The 15,717-nt window shown below is 45.7% G+C and overlaps 1 protein-coding gene across 4 annotated transcripts in view; it reads right to left on the bottom strand.

The window, feature by feature from the left end:
• The window catches only part of GRIK4 (glutamate ionotropic receptor kainate type subunit 4), a 498,627-nt gene that overhangs the window by 18,029 nt on the left and 464,881 nt on the right, over positions 1-15,717 (bottom strand). For all 4 annotated transcript variants that reach the window (XM_081172490.1, XM_081172492.1, XM_081172493.1 and 1 more), the window contains 4 exons: positions 13,488-13,597; positions 6,231-6,404; positions 4,220-4,385; positions 1,016-1,241 (listed from right to left, as the gene is read on the bottom strand). In XM_081172490.1, coding sequence (XP_081028616.1) covers positions 1,016-1,241; positions 4,220-4,385; positions 6,231-6,404; positions 13,488-13,597 — 676 coding nt within the window. The remainder of the gene's footprint in view (positions 1-1,015; positions 1,242-4,219; positions 4,386-6,230; positions 6,405-13,487; positions 13,598-15,717) is intronic.

Here is a 15,717-nt window from a genome sequence, read left to right as displayed (position 1 = left end):
CAATATTTTTTGCCATATATATGCGCATAATACCTATAAAAGAGCATATTTTATAAGTAGCAATATATACCTATTTTATACAGTTATATGCATATTTTTAGGTGCCGGTTACTTTAGGAAACCTGGAGTATGTATTCACGTAATATGCCTATTATGACTTTAATAATACACATAATATATACAAGAATTAACCCATCACTTTAGCAGAACTGGTGGTGGTAGGGAACCCCACTCTCTGACTTCTCATAAAGATCAAGCTGTGAGACAGGAATTAGAGACAGAAAAATCTGAAGATAAGCTCGACAAAGATTTTCAGACGATTCCATTCCTACTGGCAACCAATAGGGTCCCTCTGGTGTGATATCTTTGTACTACTCTGTGCCGTTGCACAAGTTCCATACATTTCATTGAATATGAACTGGGAAATGTTTGGGTAGATTGTGACCCATTAAACTTAAATTGTTGAAGCTCAGTCAGAAAATTAGGAATGGGAAAAGAATCAAGAGCAGCTCTAGCTGTCTTTGAAGCTGTAGGTGGCCTTTGGATGTTGTATTTTTAACTTCTTTAAAGCATGAGTTCCCTCTTTTCATCCCTACCCTTGCTGCTTGCTATTTTCAATCGTGTTTCTTACTAATCAACTTGGGAAAACATAGAACAGCTGCTTAAAAGATAACCAAGCAGGTAGCATTATGGAGAGCCCAAAAGGACCTAATGTATCATCTGCAGGTTCCCCAAATGACCTCTAGTGAAGATTTTCCTTCTCCCTCCAGCCTCAATCTAGTCTGAACAAGGTGTAAATAATGTAAGCAGAGTCAATGGAATATTTCTAAACCTTTCATCTAGGTTGCCACCCAGATGAATGCATTCATCATGCAATGGTTTATTTGAAGCCCAGTGACATACGGGAGGGCTGCAAAAATTATCTGGCTTCCTGTTCCGAAGCTCTTTTAGCCTATTCATGCCCTAATCCTCCACAGACAGCCCAAAATAGCTAGAATTTTGCTTCACTGCCTACCGACTGGCATGCCAATCCCGTAGCCCTTGGTGTCCAGAAGGCCCCCGACCTGCGTGAGGTTGCAATTGCGCTGGCGATAATACTCGTTCATGGTGGACTCCAGGAGGAAGGCATAGTTGGAGTTGAGCACGCGTGCGATCCCTTCCTCTGTGCTCTTGACAAAGACACTCGGCTGCTTGGAGTACATGTAATTCCACATCCGCTGGTATGTCTGGTACCGAGAATTCTGAAAAACAAAGAAAGAGAAGCCACAATTCAATGAGAATCCTGCTCCGGGATCAACATATTGGCCTGCAATGTTCAGAATATCCGAATATCCCAGTTATCAGAATATTAGTTATGTATTTCATGTACATATTCAAAGCAGTGTGTAACTGATTGCAAACCAGAAGTCATTAAAACAAGCTAATTGAAAGAGCAACAACACTGCAATTACTGAGAGTGATACTAAAAGGCAGCAACAGAACAATGAAGGCAAGGCTAGTTAAAATTCAAAAATAGAATAAAATAAGGAAAAAATATTGACAGCACACATAAAGGCAGGAAGAAATGAGGCCCCTCTGAATCTTCCTAGTGTAGGAATTTCACAGCTATAGAGCTACTACAAAAAAGGCCCTGCACCTGATATCCACCAAGCATAAGGCCAGTGGAGGTGGACCTGAGGCCATGGCCTCTGCAGCTGATTGAAGTCTCAGGCAGGTTCATTTGGGTAAAGGTACCAAGTTTTCATGTAACCTGGTTCCATATTAGTAAGGGCCTTAGTGGCCAATACAAGAACTTTAAAGTTTGGAAATATAACCTTGGAAATCTAACCTAAATCTTGGAAATCTAACCTTTAAATATGGTCATCAATCAGTTAGAACCTGGGCATGAGGGCAAACAAACATTGCTCAGTTGTTTTATCAGATGCAAGTGATCAAGCCTTAAGCCTAACTCGAGGCCATAACATCTGATCTGGAGGACCTATTAGTTAACTGCAGGTGTTTGGAGGCTGCTTAGAGTGGCTCATTAGCAAGTGGAGAGCATTCTCCACATGGCTCAGAGCTAATTTGTGGCACTCGAAAAATGTTTGGAGCCAAACGTCAGCGCCAGATTCCAATCCTGGAACAGATTGCCTCTCTGCAATATCTCAGCCATTGAGCATCTCAGAGAGAGTATCCAACATGGATACCATATCTTTATTAGGACCCAGTAGAATGTCATGAAATAATGAGAGTTCTTCTTCATGACATTTAGGGTGGTCCTAATTACGTTACTGTGACTTTTGGATATTTTTCTATCAGACCAATAAAACTTCCATGAATGTTGTTGGTTTCCCACCTCTCTACCTGGTTCTCAGTTTCTAAATAATGGAGAACTTGGGATTGAGCACCACACTTGCAGTTTTGTCAAAACAACCCTTTCTGAAACACAAGTTGCAAACATTGTACGGCTTTGGTTCAACTAAAAACAAAGTGAGAAAAGCTCTCTCTCCACTCTGGCACTTCAACGTTTAATAAATAATTCCTGCTCAGAACTGTGCATCATGGAAGTTCTGCACAGGTATTAACTCATTCATGTCTACCTGCTTCTCCATCGGCAAGGCAGCCTCATCTTTGGAAGGTGGATCATAACATAGCTGAAAAGAGCTTTGAGCACCCTGTTGCCTTGAGCTTGTCCATGAGAAACCCAGCTTCAGAGGGATCCCCAGTCTCTGAGGGATTATCCATACTTCCTCTTGTCTCACTGCTCCCCCCCCCCCGGGGGAAACTGCTCTTTAGCGCCCAGTCAGAGCAAAATACAAGTTGGGTTTTTCTCGGGATTGATCTTTGCTCCGATTTAGCACTTACGAGTGGCACTTCTGGAACAAACAGAAGTGCGGATGAGTCCTGAGTCTCTCCAACCAGCTTTTCCATCCCTTTCCACTCATTCTTACTGCATGGCTCTCTGTGGCTCTCGCTGGCTGTCTACACTCTAACACTGCTTTCTTTTTTAATAGCACTGCATGTATGCACAGTGTGGTCTACTGTTTGGAATGTTGGGTGAGGAATTGAAGGGCAATGTTCAGATCCTTGCTCAGCTGTAGAGGTGACTGTGTGACTTCCATAGAGGAAGAATAGTATAAACATGCCATAAATAATCCCCTCGCTAATGTTATTAAATCTGAGTCATTGGGAAAGATGATTGATATTTGTTCTTTAATATAACAGAACTTACTGACATTTCTATGGGCCTATTGGAAGGTCTTAGACTCACCTGGAAGAAGGACCTACAACTGAAAATAGATGATTGTAAGTGGAATGCAATATGGATGGGCGCCTAATTCCTTTAAATCAGCCTCAGTTTATATAAGGGTTGTTGGTGTGGGTGAGGTAGCAGGGGGACATTTTCCCACTTATGGTGAGAAAGCTCTCTGGCATCCAAATTTGGGTCTGATGTTTTTGAAGAAATGTAAGAAATAAACAAATACTCCATTCAAGCCTTCCCATAAGTTGCTCTTTTGAACTTGTGGGATGGTCAAACAGCATTTTTTAAGTCTAAGGAACTTCTTATATGCACGCTGGTTGCAGTGAAAACTTGTTTGGCTCAGAAATGGACAATGCTACAGGACTTAAACCTCTCCTTGTAGTATAAGAATATGTGGGCTCCTGCTACTGCAGAGAAAACAACTCACAAATGGTGTGTTTCTATGGGTAAGGAAGACCTGGAACATTTGTGGGGGTTTTTTGTGGGATTTAATTACATACATGTCAAATCCAGACATACAAAACTCTCTTCCTCCACCCAGTCACAAAATCTGGCTTTCATGATGTGTTTTGCTGCTTTTATTTTTCTGCATCATTTGCTCTCTATTTAGTTGGGAAATGCAAACTCTTGACTGTTCCTTCATTTTGTAACTTTGATTATGTCTTTTTGTTTGTCTGTATTTCTATTTTACATTAATAATAAAACTACTATGCAATCCCCTGTAACTCTGCCTTCCCCTGGGAGGACTGTACTTAATATTTTATTTTCTGAGTGCTTGAGTCAGCTTTTAGTAAGACAGCTCAGGGGTTATAAAGAGCACTGAAGCCTTGTTAAACTGAAGTACCTGTGAATGTGATGCATATTAGGGTAAAAGATTCTGTAGCAACAACTAGATGGGGATCTGCGGTACCACAGGCATTTAGCTCTGATGGATAAAAGGCTCATGCCTTCCTCACTATCAACACAGCAAAAGCTTACCTGGAAAAAAGTCATGCTGGAACCTCCGTGGATTGTGCCGTACTCTATCGCCGTCTGGTCTGCAAGGTCGTCTACTGATTCTATGGGCACATCCATGCGCTGCACGGTGAGGAAGGCTGCCAGGTTGGCTGTGTAGGAAGAGATGATGATCAAAGTGAAGGCCCACCTGCAGGGACAAGAAAAAGGAGGCAAAAGACAAATGGATATCTCCACACTTTGTCTATATCCGAGAGCTACTTCCCCTTTCTCCTGAGGGGAAAAAAACCCCCATGGGACTCAGCTACGTTAGTCAAGAAACAGCATTTTGAATGCGTTATAAACATGTAACACCAGATGGTGCCAGAGAACAAAAAAAAAATCTAAGCAATTTTTCATAGCGTGTTTCCCCCCTTTTGTTATAACGATTTAATTTCTGACTTATTTAATTTCTGACTTGTTTTTTTCCTGCGTGTAACTCCATCCTTGGTTTTGAAAGATGCTGAACATTCACAGTTCTGTGGAAAGCTCCACTGTGCCATGCTCAAGTAAATGAAAAGAATGTTGGTTTGAAGGAGAAGAAGTCAGATTCTGCTCAGTTGTGGAATAATGAGAGGTGCACACAACCTGGAATTGATGGAGGCCTCCAAGAGGAAGCAACAAAGCGTCTTGCAGCACCTTCAAGACTGACAACTATTCCACAATAAATTTTTCAGGACTGGAGCCAATGCTCCACAAGCTCCACAAACTTAGGAGTAGAGTTTGAGGATGTTCTGGGGGCTGCAGGGGAAAGGAGAGAAGGATGAAGTTGCATTGCACAAGTGGAACTTGTTGTCTGGGTAGAAGGGCAGTGCTAGATGCAACCCTCAGTCTTTAAGGTCCCACAAGACTCTCTGCCATTTTCGCTGCAGGAGATTAAAACAAACCCTCTATAAATGGTTGCTTCCAAATTTAGTTCTTGGAGGAACCACTATATTCCCTCCTACCCATCTCTCTTTCAGTTTTCTTTCTATGGGACAGATGATGTAACAACAAATCAAGGTGGGATTGGCCCTTTTGTGCTTATAATCAGGACTGCAAATATTCTGTATCTAAAAACACAAATGTTACAATAAGGAAATTCATATTCTGAAATCACAATCATGCAGAAAAAAGTTTATTTTTTATCTACAAATTCTGCAGTGAGCTTGCACAGGTGGACCTGGTGGTTTTCCTCCCTATCTTGCTACCCCCATGTCCATGAAAACTGGATGGGGGGGCAGTAGTGCATGATTTGTGCTTGCACAGTTGGCTTTTGAGGACCAAACTATTTTTCTGTTTCCAATAATTATGTTTTGGTTTGGTTTTTAATCAAGGAGGCAGATCTTGAATGTAGGCATTTGGAAAATATGGAGACAATGTAGTTGAAAGGAATGGAACGGTGGGTGAAAGTGCATGGAGGCAGAGGGTACTATGGTCAGCAGAGTCGAGAGATTGGGCATCCTAGCCAAAAAAACCAAGCACTGTTCAGAACTGAAAATATCCATCTCTTTCTCAAAACAACTCCCTTGTTTCTGAGTCATCGTGCCTAATGCATTTTCAAGATTCAGAGTGCAACCCAGACAACGAGATGGAAAAAACATGTTTCCTACTAGCATAGTCAACTTCTGGATGGGTGTAATACACATAGTCTTGTTTATAGTTTTGGAAATGGATGGTGCTACTTGAAAGGCAAAAAGCTTGAAGGATTCTGGAAGAGGGATTGACTTATCCACAGGGAAACCTAATATGCAAGACATCTCCAGATGTACCTGTCACACGAAGATACGGATTGGTTACTGTAAGAACAGGATACTGGACCACATGGGCCCTTGGCCTGACCCAACTGCGCTCATCTTATGTTCTTATTCAGAGTCCCATCAGTGCATCATGGCCTGTACATTACCCATCTTCTATTCTACCACAAGTTACAAAAAGAGTTTGTGGGAAACCATCCAAGTTGGTGAAGCTACAGCAAACGATTACAGCGCAAAAGATTACCTCTGTGATTTCTTACCAGACTCCACTGACGCAGCGCGTGGACAGAGCCCGAGGAGCGATGGTCGATCCTTGCTGCATGAACCCACCGACAGGGAACCACAGGCTGTTGCCAAGAGAGTACTGATTAACGAGCAGGTTGCATCTCCCTTGGGAGCAGGGGTGGGGGCTGTACCACTCGTAGGGCGTCAATCTACGGCATTGAAACATAACACATCCAATTACACTGGAGTGCAAACACTGGGAAGGAAGCAATCATCAAAGGCCTAACTCTCCTGGAGGCAGGATTTCTCCGTTATTTTACTGGCAATTGGTACCAGGGGGGTCTTGCAATGCAAGGCAGCTGATGGGGCTTAAGTGCGCTTTATAAGATTACAATCAGCTTGAAACCAAGAAAGGGCACACAACAGACAGCTTATGCATTGCTTGTGCCTTCATCGTCGCTTCATTCACTTCCTCCAGGTTTTGTTGTTCCATGCTCAAAACGGGAATTTACCTACTCCCGATTCCAGTCCCGGTTCCAGGTTTTGGATGACTTTCAGATATGATGCTATCAGTGGGGTCCCTTCTCTGAACACACCCACAACATCTTTCTCACCAATGTTGCCAGTGCCCATTGGCTTTCATCTGTCTCCAGGCCAAACCTCACCGCCTAACAGAAGTGGAGGATGTGATGTGCAGAGGCTACCATTTGCTAACTCAGAGAGGGCAGGTGAACAGGCAGCAACAGCAAGGAGGAGCAGTAGGCTCCAGAGATTGGCAGAATTACCACTTCTGAGTCATGTGCTCAATGCTACGGACCTCTGATGCCAGCCCTGCTCTCCCTAATTCAGTTCTTTGGGATTAGAAGCTGCAACTGGGAGCATCTTCCCTGGACTGGCCTTGCCCACCCAAGCTGGCCACTGGATGCTCCTGGAAAGGGATCTCCTTTCTTAGCAGCAAGGCTTTCCTGGCTCTGGTGCATTCCTGTTTCCTTTGGCCTTGCTTTTTGGTCTGCTTTGTTCTTGGCTCCAACTACTGACCTACTCCATCTTCTGAATCCTGCTTATTCCCACAGCTCTGATTCCCTCTCTCCTCTCTGAGCTTCTGGCTCATGACTCCTCTCAGATGGCTGCCTACAACCCAGCGCTGACAACACCAGATATTAAATTTAGGGAAAGTCCCTTGAAACAGCACACAAAGTATCCATTTCAGTGTGTGTGTGTGTGTGTGTGTGTGTGTGTGTGTGTGTGTACACACAGGGTGGCACCCTGCTCACAGGCTGTTTCCATGCACATTTTGTGTGTGTGTAAGGTGTTGGAGGAGACTCTTGAGAGTCCCATGGACTGCAAGAAGATCAAACCTCTCCATTCTTAAGGAAATCAGCCCTGAGTGCTCACTGGAAGGACAGATCCTGAAGCTGAGGCTCCAATACTTTGGCCACCTCATGAGAAGAGAAGACTCCCTGAAAAAGACCCTGATGCTGAGAAAGATGGAGGGCACAAGGAGAAGGGGATGACAGAGGACGAGATGGTTGGACGGTGTTCTCAAAGCTACCAACATGAGTTTGACCAAACTGCGGGAGACAGTGGAAGACAGGAGTGCCTGGTGTGCTCTGGTCCATGGGGTCACAAAGAGTCAGACACGACTAAACAACCAAACAACCACAAGGTCTGAGAAGACCTCTGTGCATGCAACTGAAGGGGCAGAGGAATCTGCATGTTTGGTGACCTGAGAAAAGCAGGACAGCTCTAGGTCAGGTGTGTGACCATGCATGCATGTGGCAGAGTGAGGTGTGGGAAAATCTATTGATTTCTGTTTCTCTCAGTTTCTTCCCCCCCCCCCAGTCTTAAGATGAGTTATTCATATTTCCACAACTTTTTGCACTTTACTTAAAAAAAACCTCGTGAAAATTCAACAGTATTTTACTGTCAATTTTTGCAAAGCAATTTCACCTAACAAAATTCCTTTATATGTCATTTTCACTCATGTATGCAATTTTATGCACCCTTTGCCTCAGTTATTTCCTTTTTTTAAGCACACACTGCTTGACTGGAGAACTGCATTGCAAAATTCAAAGAACTGCATTGCAAAAATTCAGAGGAGTGTGACTTCTGAAGGCCGGCTGACATAATGCCAGTGATCTGATTCATGCTCATGATAAGTGTTTCATAAGTCTATGTAAATATGTGTGGAGTCAAGCGGGGGTGGGTAGGGGGCTGGATGAGAAATAGGAGCATGATATCTCTTGTGGGAGCTGTGCAAAGGGCTCAATCTGGGTGGGTTTTTTTTTAGTTACCTGGGTCAGAGAGGAAGGGGCACTTTTACTTAGCTTTTTAAAACCAAACCTTCAGGTATTTGATTTTTTTAAAAAATGTTTTAATTCAATAGTTGCTTGCAGGGTACAGCAGCTGCAAGACTGCTCCTCCCCAGCAAACACTTGCAAGAGCCCCTCACACTTGCAAAGGAATATGTGTTCATGGAGGCATCACCTCCATTTAGGTGGATGTGGAAGGCTTTATAAAACAGTTTAGGCCAGCAACATTACAGTGGTACCTCAGGTTACAGATGCTTCAGGTTACAGACTCCACTAACCCAGAAATAGTACCTCAGGTTAAGAACTTTGCTTCAGGATGAGAACAGAAATTGTGCTCCGGTGGCGTGGGGCAGTGGGAGGCCCCATTAGCTAAAGTAGTACCTCAGATTAAGAGCAGTTTCAGGTTAAGAACGGACCTCTAGAACGAATTAAGTTCTTAACCCGAGGTACCACTGTATTCTGTAATGTCCTTGCTGTTAATAGAAGCAGCCTCTCAAGAAGCAAGTGTCAAATTTGCTACTCTTAGGGTGTTTCAAGACTCTCTTTGAGGGGGATTCAATCACGTAACGGTAAATTCCGCTTGTACGCTTGAAGCTAATCTGGAGCTCTTGCACAACAAACCTGCTTCCCTGTCCCCCCCACCAAAAAAAAAAAGGTCTGAACTTTTTGGAAAGTGATGGGGAAATGCAATGCAAAGTATGGGATAACATAGGTGTTAACACCCTGTAATCTAATCTCCCTGCAAACAGATCGGGATGCACGCTCAGTAAGCCAGTTGTCTGGAAGCGCCCCTTGAGACTTGAGCTTGAAAATAGCTCCAGGACTGGCTAAGATTGTTTAAAAGCATGGGATTTTATGTGGCTTCTTCCCCTCTGCCTGCCCCTCTGCGACTCAAAGAAAATGGCTTTTTATTGCTAGAGGATATTTCATTTGGTGTTGAAAGAGAGGTCCTCTTTTTTATGTGTATGGAGAGAGAGAAAAACAACAACAACAACAACAGCCCATCATCCTGTTTGTGACAAACACACTGACCCAGGTGTCACAGCTTTCAGCTAGAAGCACCTGATCCACCTGACATTAGCTGGGTGTTATCTGAAGCCCCTGTCTCCTCTCCAACACAAATCAGTACTGACACCTTTGGAAAAAGCATCAAGAGAAGCCGTATCTCAGTGTAGACAGGGCCTGGCTGTGTTATCAAACAGTTTTAAACGCTGCACGATGCTGAAAACCATTACAAGCTCATGAATTCGACAAGTTCAGCTGCACCAAGGGACCCCCAAGGGACGGCACGCTTCCATTTTCATAACAGTATCGCAGCTTTTGTAGTGTTATTACGGCACCTGCAAACGGCGTTGGAATCTCTGGTGCCTGTTTCAGACACTGAAGGGATGCGGTTAGAATGTTTGAGAACTCTGCTTACTAGACTAGAAAGAGCCACAACAAAGCTCAGGCAACAGAAAGTTTTGTTTTATCATTTGCGGCAGATGATAATGGGAGTTGGGGGACGGGGAACGGTGGTGCTCCCCAGGCTGTGCGAATTCAACACCTTATCAGCATGACCAATGGGCAAGGATGACGACAGGTGCTGGGGAGCGGGTGTGTGTCACAGTTTCAGATACCCTTTTGGGTGTACATCAACATCGAAAGAAAATGACTGAAGGAATTTTTTGGTGCGAAGAGCCTTGAAGGAACTTGTAGCTGTGATCTGCAGATCAGAAGCTTTGGGTTTAATCCACTTAGCATCTTGGTATTAAACAAGTAAGTGTGTGTGTGTGTGTGTGTGTATTTGTGTGTGTGTGTTTCTTTAAATAAGTCCCACTGATTTCAAGTGTGGATATTATTTCCTGAAGACTGAAATTCTGAGCACACTTATCAAGGAAGTAAGTCCCACTGAACTCATTTTAACTTTGCTTCCAAGTAAACATGGATAGGATGAGGCTCTAAGTATGCTTAGCACTGGTAGGGTAATCCAGTTTAAATTCTAAAACCAGTAGATTCCCCCCTCCGCCACCAGCATTCAGTCTTAGTTAGTTTGAGGTTAAGGTTGTATTTGCTGTTTTCAGAAGTAAATCCGGAAATCAATATTTAAATAATAATAATAATAATAATAATAATTTATTATTTGTACCCCGCCCATCTGGCTGGGTTTCCCCAGCCACTCTGGGCGGCTTCCATAGAAACCAAAAAAACACTAAAATATCATACATTAAAAACTTCCCTGAACAGGGCTGCCTTAAGATGTCTTCTGAATGTCAGGTAGTTGTTTATCGTTTTGACATCTGATGGGAGGGCGTTCCACAGGGCGGGCGCCACTACCGAAAAGGCCCTCTGCCTGGTTCCCTGTAGCTTTGCTTCTCACAATGAGGGAACCGCCAGAAGGCCCTCGACCTCAGCGTCCGGGCAGAATGATGGGGGTGGAGACGCTCCTTCAGGTATACTGGGCCGAGGCCGTTTAGGGCTTTAAAGGTCAGCACCAGAACTTTGAATTGTGCTCGGAAACGTACTGGGAGGCAATGTAGGTCTTTCAAGACCGGTGTTATGTGGTCTCGGCGGCTGCCCCCAGTCACCAGTCTAGCTGCCGCATTCTGGATTAGCTGTAGTTTCCGAGTCACCTTCAAAGGTAGCCCCACGTAGAGTGCATTGCAGTAGAACAGCTGCTTCCTTAAATAGGCAATCATATGAATATACCAAGAGCCTGCCTGGCTGGTTCAGGCAAAAAGAGCCACCTAGTCCAGCATCTCATTCTCACAGTGGCCAACCAGAGGCTTTTGAGCACAACCACCCTCTCCCCACTTGTGATTGACAGCATTCTGCAAGCCTCAGATTATATTTACTCTGGTGCAGAGCACGTCCTATGCATATTTACTTGGGAGTGAGTCCCACTGAATCGAGTGAGATTTATGCAATCCCTAATTGATTGAGTTGCTCAGCTGGTTAGAGCACGGCGCTGATAACGCCAAGGTCACAAGTTCATTCCCCGTATGGGACAGCTGCAAATCCCTGCACAGCAGGGGGGTGGACTAGAATGATCCTCAGGGTCATCTACAATTCTATGGTTCTGTGATTCTATGAAATGTTCTTAGTATAGTGGTTCTAATCCAATGGTCGCCAATGGGTCCATTGCAGTGTGAACTGGTTGGCTATGAAGGCCTGATCCTGCAATATGATACATATAGAAGGGTCTGAATCATCCTGCCCCTCTTGCAGCTGGGCGCCCCATTGTTTTAGCTGGTGAAATCCTCTTACGCTCTAGGACTGGGCTGTTAAAACCCCTCCACACTCAATTAGTTATATTTACTGTGTAGCTTTCAAATGATTTGCTGAAATTCATGTTTTGCATCTTTTTTCCACATGTCCCACATGTGACCACCTCTCTCTCCCCCCCCCCCGCCCCTGCCAAGTAAACACAGAGGTTCTTAATCTTTGTTTTGTTGATTCAAGCAAACTCTAGGTAAATAGAGCAATCGGGAAGGAGGCTTCTTTTGTTTGCATAGTATTTTTTTTACAGCAGATGTGTAATTCATTTCACTGTGATGTTGCTGCAAACCAAAATGCAGCCCCCTGTTTCAAAAGGCACATTTTGAAATTTTGGAAAATCCGTAAATTTACTTAGTCTACAACCCCTCCCTCTAAACCCACGCCCCAATAAATGTGTGTTCTCCCTTCCATTTCTGCCGGTTTTCACAGCGAGCACTTAAAACATCCAGTTTTAAAAAAACACCTGCCATGGATTTCATATCCAAACAGTGCAATGTGCTGTCTGTTTGCACTTTGTGGATGTTAATCTCTGAATTTCCCCTCTGGAGGTTTCAAGGCTCCTTCCGTATGGGCAGCACCAAACCAGCCCAAATGCAAACGAATCCTCTCGATCTATCTTCCGCTGCTGCATGTCCTATTGCTAGTTCTCCCAGTGTGTACAACAAGGCACACACAGGACAATGCATTAGAGCTGGAAAACGCCCCCACTGTATATTTTTGTATTTCACACATTGTAAGAGGGGTCCACTATAACCCCTGTGGTCCACAGATGTCCTTTAATTTACAAAGCAGGAGTGTATATCCAGGGCCTCAACAGTTAAGGTGTAACTGTGCTACGGGTGGCGCTGTGGGTTAAACCAGAGAGCCTAGGACTTGCCGATCAGAAGGTTGGCGGTTCGAATCCCCGCGATGGGGTGAGCTGCCGTTGCTCGGTCCCAGTTCCTGCCAACCTAGCAGTTCGAAAGCACAAAGTGCAAGTAGATAAATAGGTACCGCTCTGGCGGGGAGGTAAATGGCGTTTCCGTGCCCTGCCCTGGTTCGCCAGAAGCGGCTTAGTCATGCTGGCCACATGACCCGGAAGCTGTACACCGGCTCCCTCGGCCAATAAAGCGAGATGAGCGCCGCAACCCCAGAGTCATCCGCGACTGGACCTAATGGTCAGGGGTCCCTTTACCTTTGCCTTAAGAGGGGCCCACTAGGACCCCTGTGGTCCACAGATGTCCTTTAATTTACAAAGCAGGAGTGTATATCCATGGACTCAACAGTTAAGGTGTAACTGTGCTCAGTATGTGTTTGTTTAATAAACATAAGAAGTGCCTTTGCTGGATTCAGATAAAGCCCACCTGGCTCAACATTCTTTGCAAAAACCCAAGCAACCAGGTGATGCTATATCATCCACCCCAAGCCAGCCAGCAAGGCACCAAGTTGAATCACAGCCTCCACTGTTGACCACAGCGACTACCATAGCCCAGGGCAGGATGCTGACTGGCAAGGTGCTGAACCCCTCATTGGCTCTCTCCTCTTCCACCTGTATAATTTTATGAACTTGTGCAGTGCCCTTGCAGCCAATTCCTTTACTCACTACTGCAGAGTTGTCTCTCCCTCCAGCGATTGATAATCAATCGCACGTTACGAGTTCTCCATGCCATTCCCAGAAGCTGACAGTAGGTGGCACTGTGAGGACGGGGGAAAAAGGGAGATATTAAGAAAAGTTAACAGTACCGGGCCACTAAGAAGAGGACGCAGCTCACGGCGAGGTAGGCGAGTAACATGAAGAGCCAGACACCGGGAGAAAATGGATCCAGGAAAGAGAAATAGCCAGGCTTGCGCCCCTAAGGTAGAGGAGAAAGAAGAAAAATGTTATCAGAGAGGCATATTTCCAAACAAACTTTGGTTCTACAAAGTAACAGAGCAAATGCAACATGGAGAAGACTTGCAAGTGGTGGTGGGGATAGAGATGGCAGCAGGCAGAGGACATTGTAGGGTCCTTGAAGAAGATGGAGGGGGGGGGGAGGGAAGCAGGGCAGCTGCAGCTCCCTTGCTAACAGCCCCAAAGAAAAGGTTTGGGGGCTTTTTCGTCTGCTGAGCAATAGGTGACATCGTAGAGGTGTGTATGATTATGCATGGCTTGGAGAAAGTGGACACAGAAAATATTTTCTCCTTCATAACACTAGAACTCGTGGGCAACCAATGAAGCTGACTGTTGGAAGGTTCAGGGCAGATGGGAAAAAAATACAGTGGTACCTTGGGTTAGGGATGCGGGTGGTGCTGTGGGCAGTGGTGTAGCGTCGGGGGGTGCAGGGGGCCCGGCCGCACCGGGCACAACATCTGGGGGGGGCGCTCGCACTCGCAGCTCTCTGCCCCTACCTGGCTCACTCACTCTCTCTCACTGCAGTGCTGGCTGTGCGAATCCGATCCGAGCCGCCAGGTCGCCGCCCACTGTGGAGGGGGGGTGCCAGGCGTGCGGTGCGGTGCGGAGAGAGAGCGAGGGACTATCTGGGGGAGGGACAGTGCAGCGCGGGTTAGGGGGCGCAATCCATGGGTTAGGGGGCGCAAATTACTTGCCTTGCCCCGGGTGCTGACAACCCACACTACGCCACTGGCTGTGGGTTAAACCACACAGAGCCTAGGACTTGCCGATCAGAAGGTTGGCGGTTCGAATCCCCATGACGGGGTGAGCTCCCGTTGCTTGGTCCCTGCTCCTGCCAATCTAGCAGTTCGAAAGCACGTCAAAGTGCAAGTAGACAAATAGGTACCGCTCTGGCGGGAAGGTAAACGGCATTTCCGTGCGCTGCTCTGGTTCGCCAGAAGTGGCTTAGTCATGCTGGCTACATGACCCGGAAGCTGTACGCCGGCTCCCTCGGCCAATAAAGCGAGATGAGTGACGCAACCCCAGAGTCAGCCACAACTGGACCTAATGGTCAAGGGTCCCTTTACCTTTTTACCTCGGGTTACAGACGCTTCAGGTTACAGACTCTGCTAACCCAGAAATATTACCTCGGGTTAAGAACTTTGCTTTAGGATGAGAACAGAAATTGTGTGGTGGCGGTGCGGCAGCAGCAGCAGCAGCAGCAGGAGGAGGCCCCATTAGCTAAAGTGGTACCTCAGGTTAAGAACAGTTTCAGGTTAAGAACGGACCTCCGGAATGAATTAAGTTCCTAACCCAAGGTACCACTGTATTTCTTCATGCAATGAGTAGCTAAACTATGGAATTCATTTCTGCCGGAGACAGCGATGGCCACCAACTTAGGAGGCTTCAAAAGACTGGACAGATTTATGGAGGAAAAGGCTATCATGGCCACTGGCTTTGATGGCTCTGCTCTGCCTCCACAGTTAGGGCCAGCGATCCTTCTGGATACCAGTTGCTGGAAAGCACAGGAGGGGAGAGGGCTCTTGTGTGTGAGTTTCTCACGGACATCTGGCTGGCCACTGTAAGAACAGGATGCTGGACTAGATGGGCCATTGGCGTGATCCAGCAGGCTCTTCTTGCATCTCTTTCTCTCTCTCTTATACACATTTCAGAGTAATCTTTATAATAAAGCTATGGGGAAATCCAGGCTTCATCTGCTCCCTGTTTTGCATCCACTCGTGTGAACCCAGTCCTTTCCCGTCTTCACTCACCCTCTTGGCCCTGCATCCCTCCCTGTTTGCTTTTCTGCCTTCCTGGTATTCTTCTTTATTGAAGCTGAGCTTCAGATTCTGCTGGCAAACATAGCCAGTTCTTGAAAGAGCAGAGAAAGAGGCAGTTGCCAAGGACAAGGGCTTCCTAGCCTGGGCACCGGCTCCCTCTTCTGCAACCAATAAAATGGCCAGATGGAAGCAAGTGCCAGAGAGGGACAAGGTGTAAAAGCTGGCATCCCTACTGCTCCCAGAATCCCATTCTGCACCTATGCTGTTGTGATGCATAGAGGGAGAATGATGTTAGAATTCCTGCTCCGTGACTGCAGTCATG

This window comes from Podarcis bocagei, assembly GCF_964188305.1.
Source record: "Podarcis bocagei genome assembly, chromosome: 15".
In the NCBI taxonomy this organism is placed as follows: Eukaryota; Metazoa; Chordata; class Lepidosauria; order Squamata; family Lacertidae; genus Podarcis; species Podarcis bocagei.
This window is presented reverse-complemented; position numbering and strand designations above follow the sequence as displayed.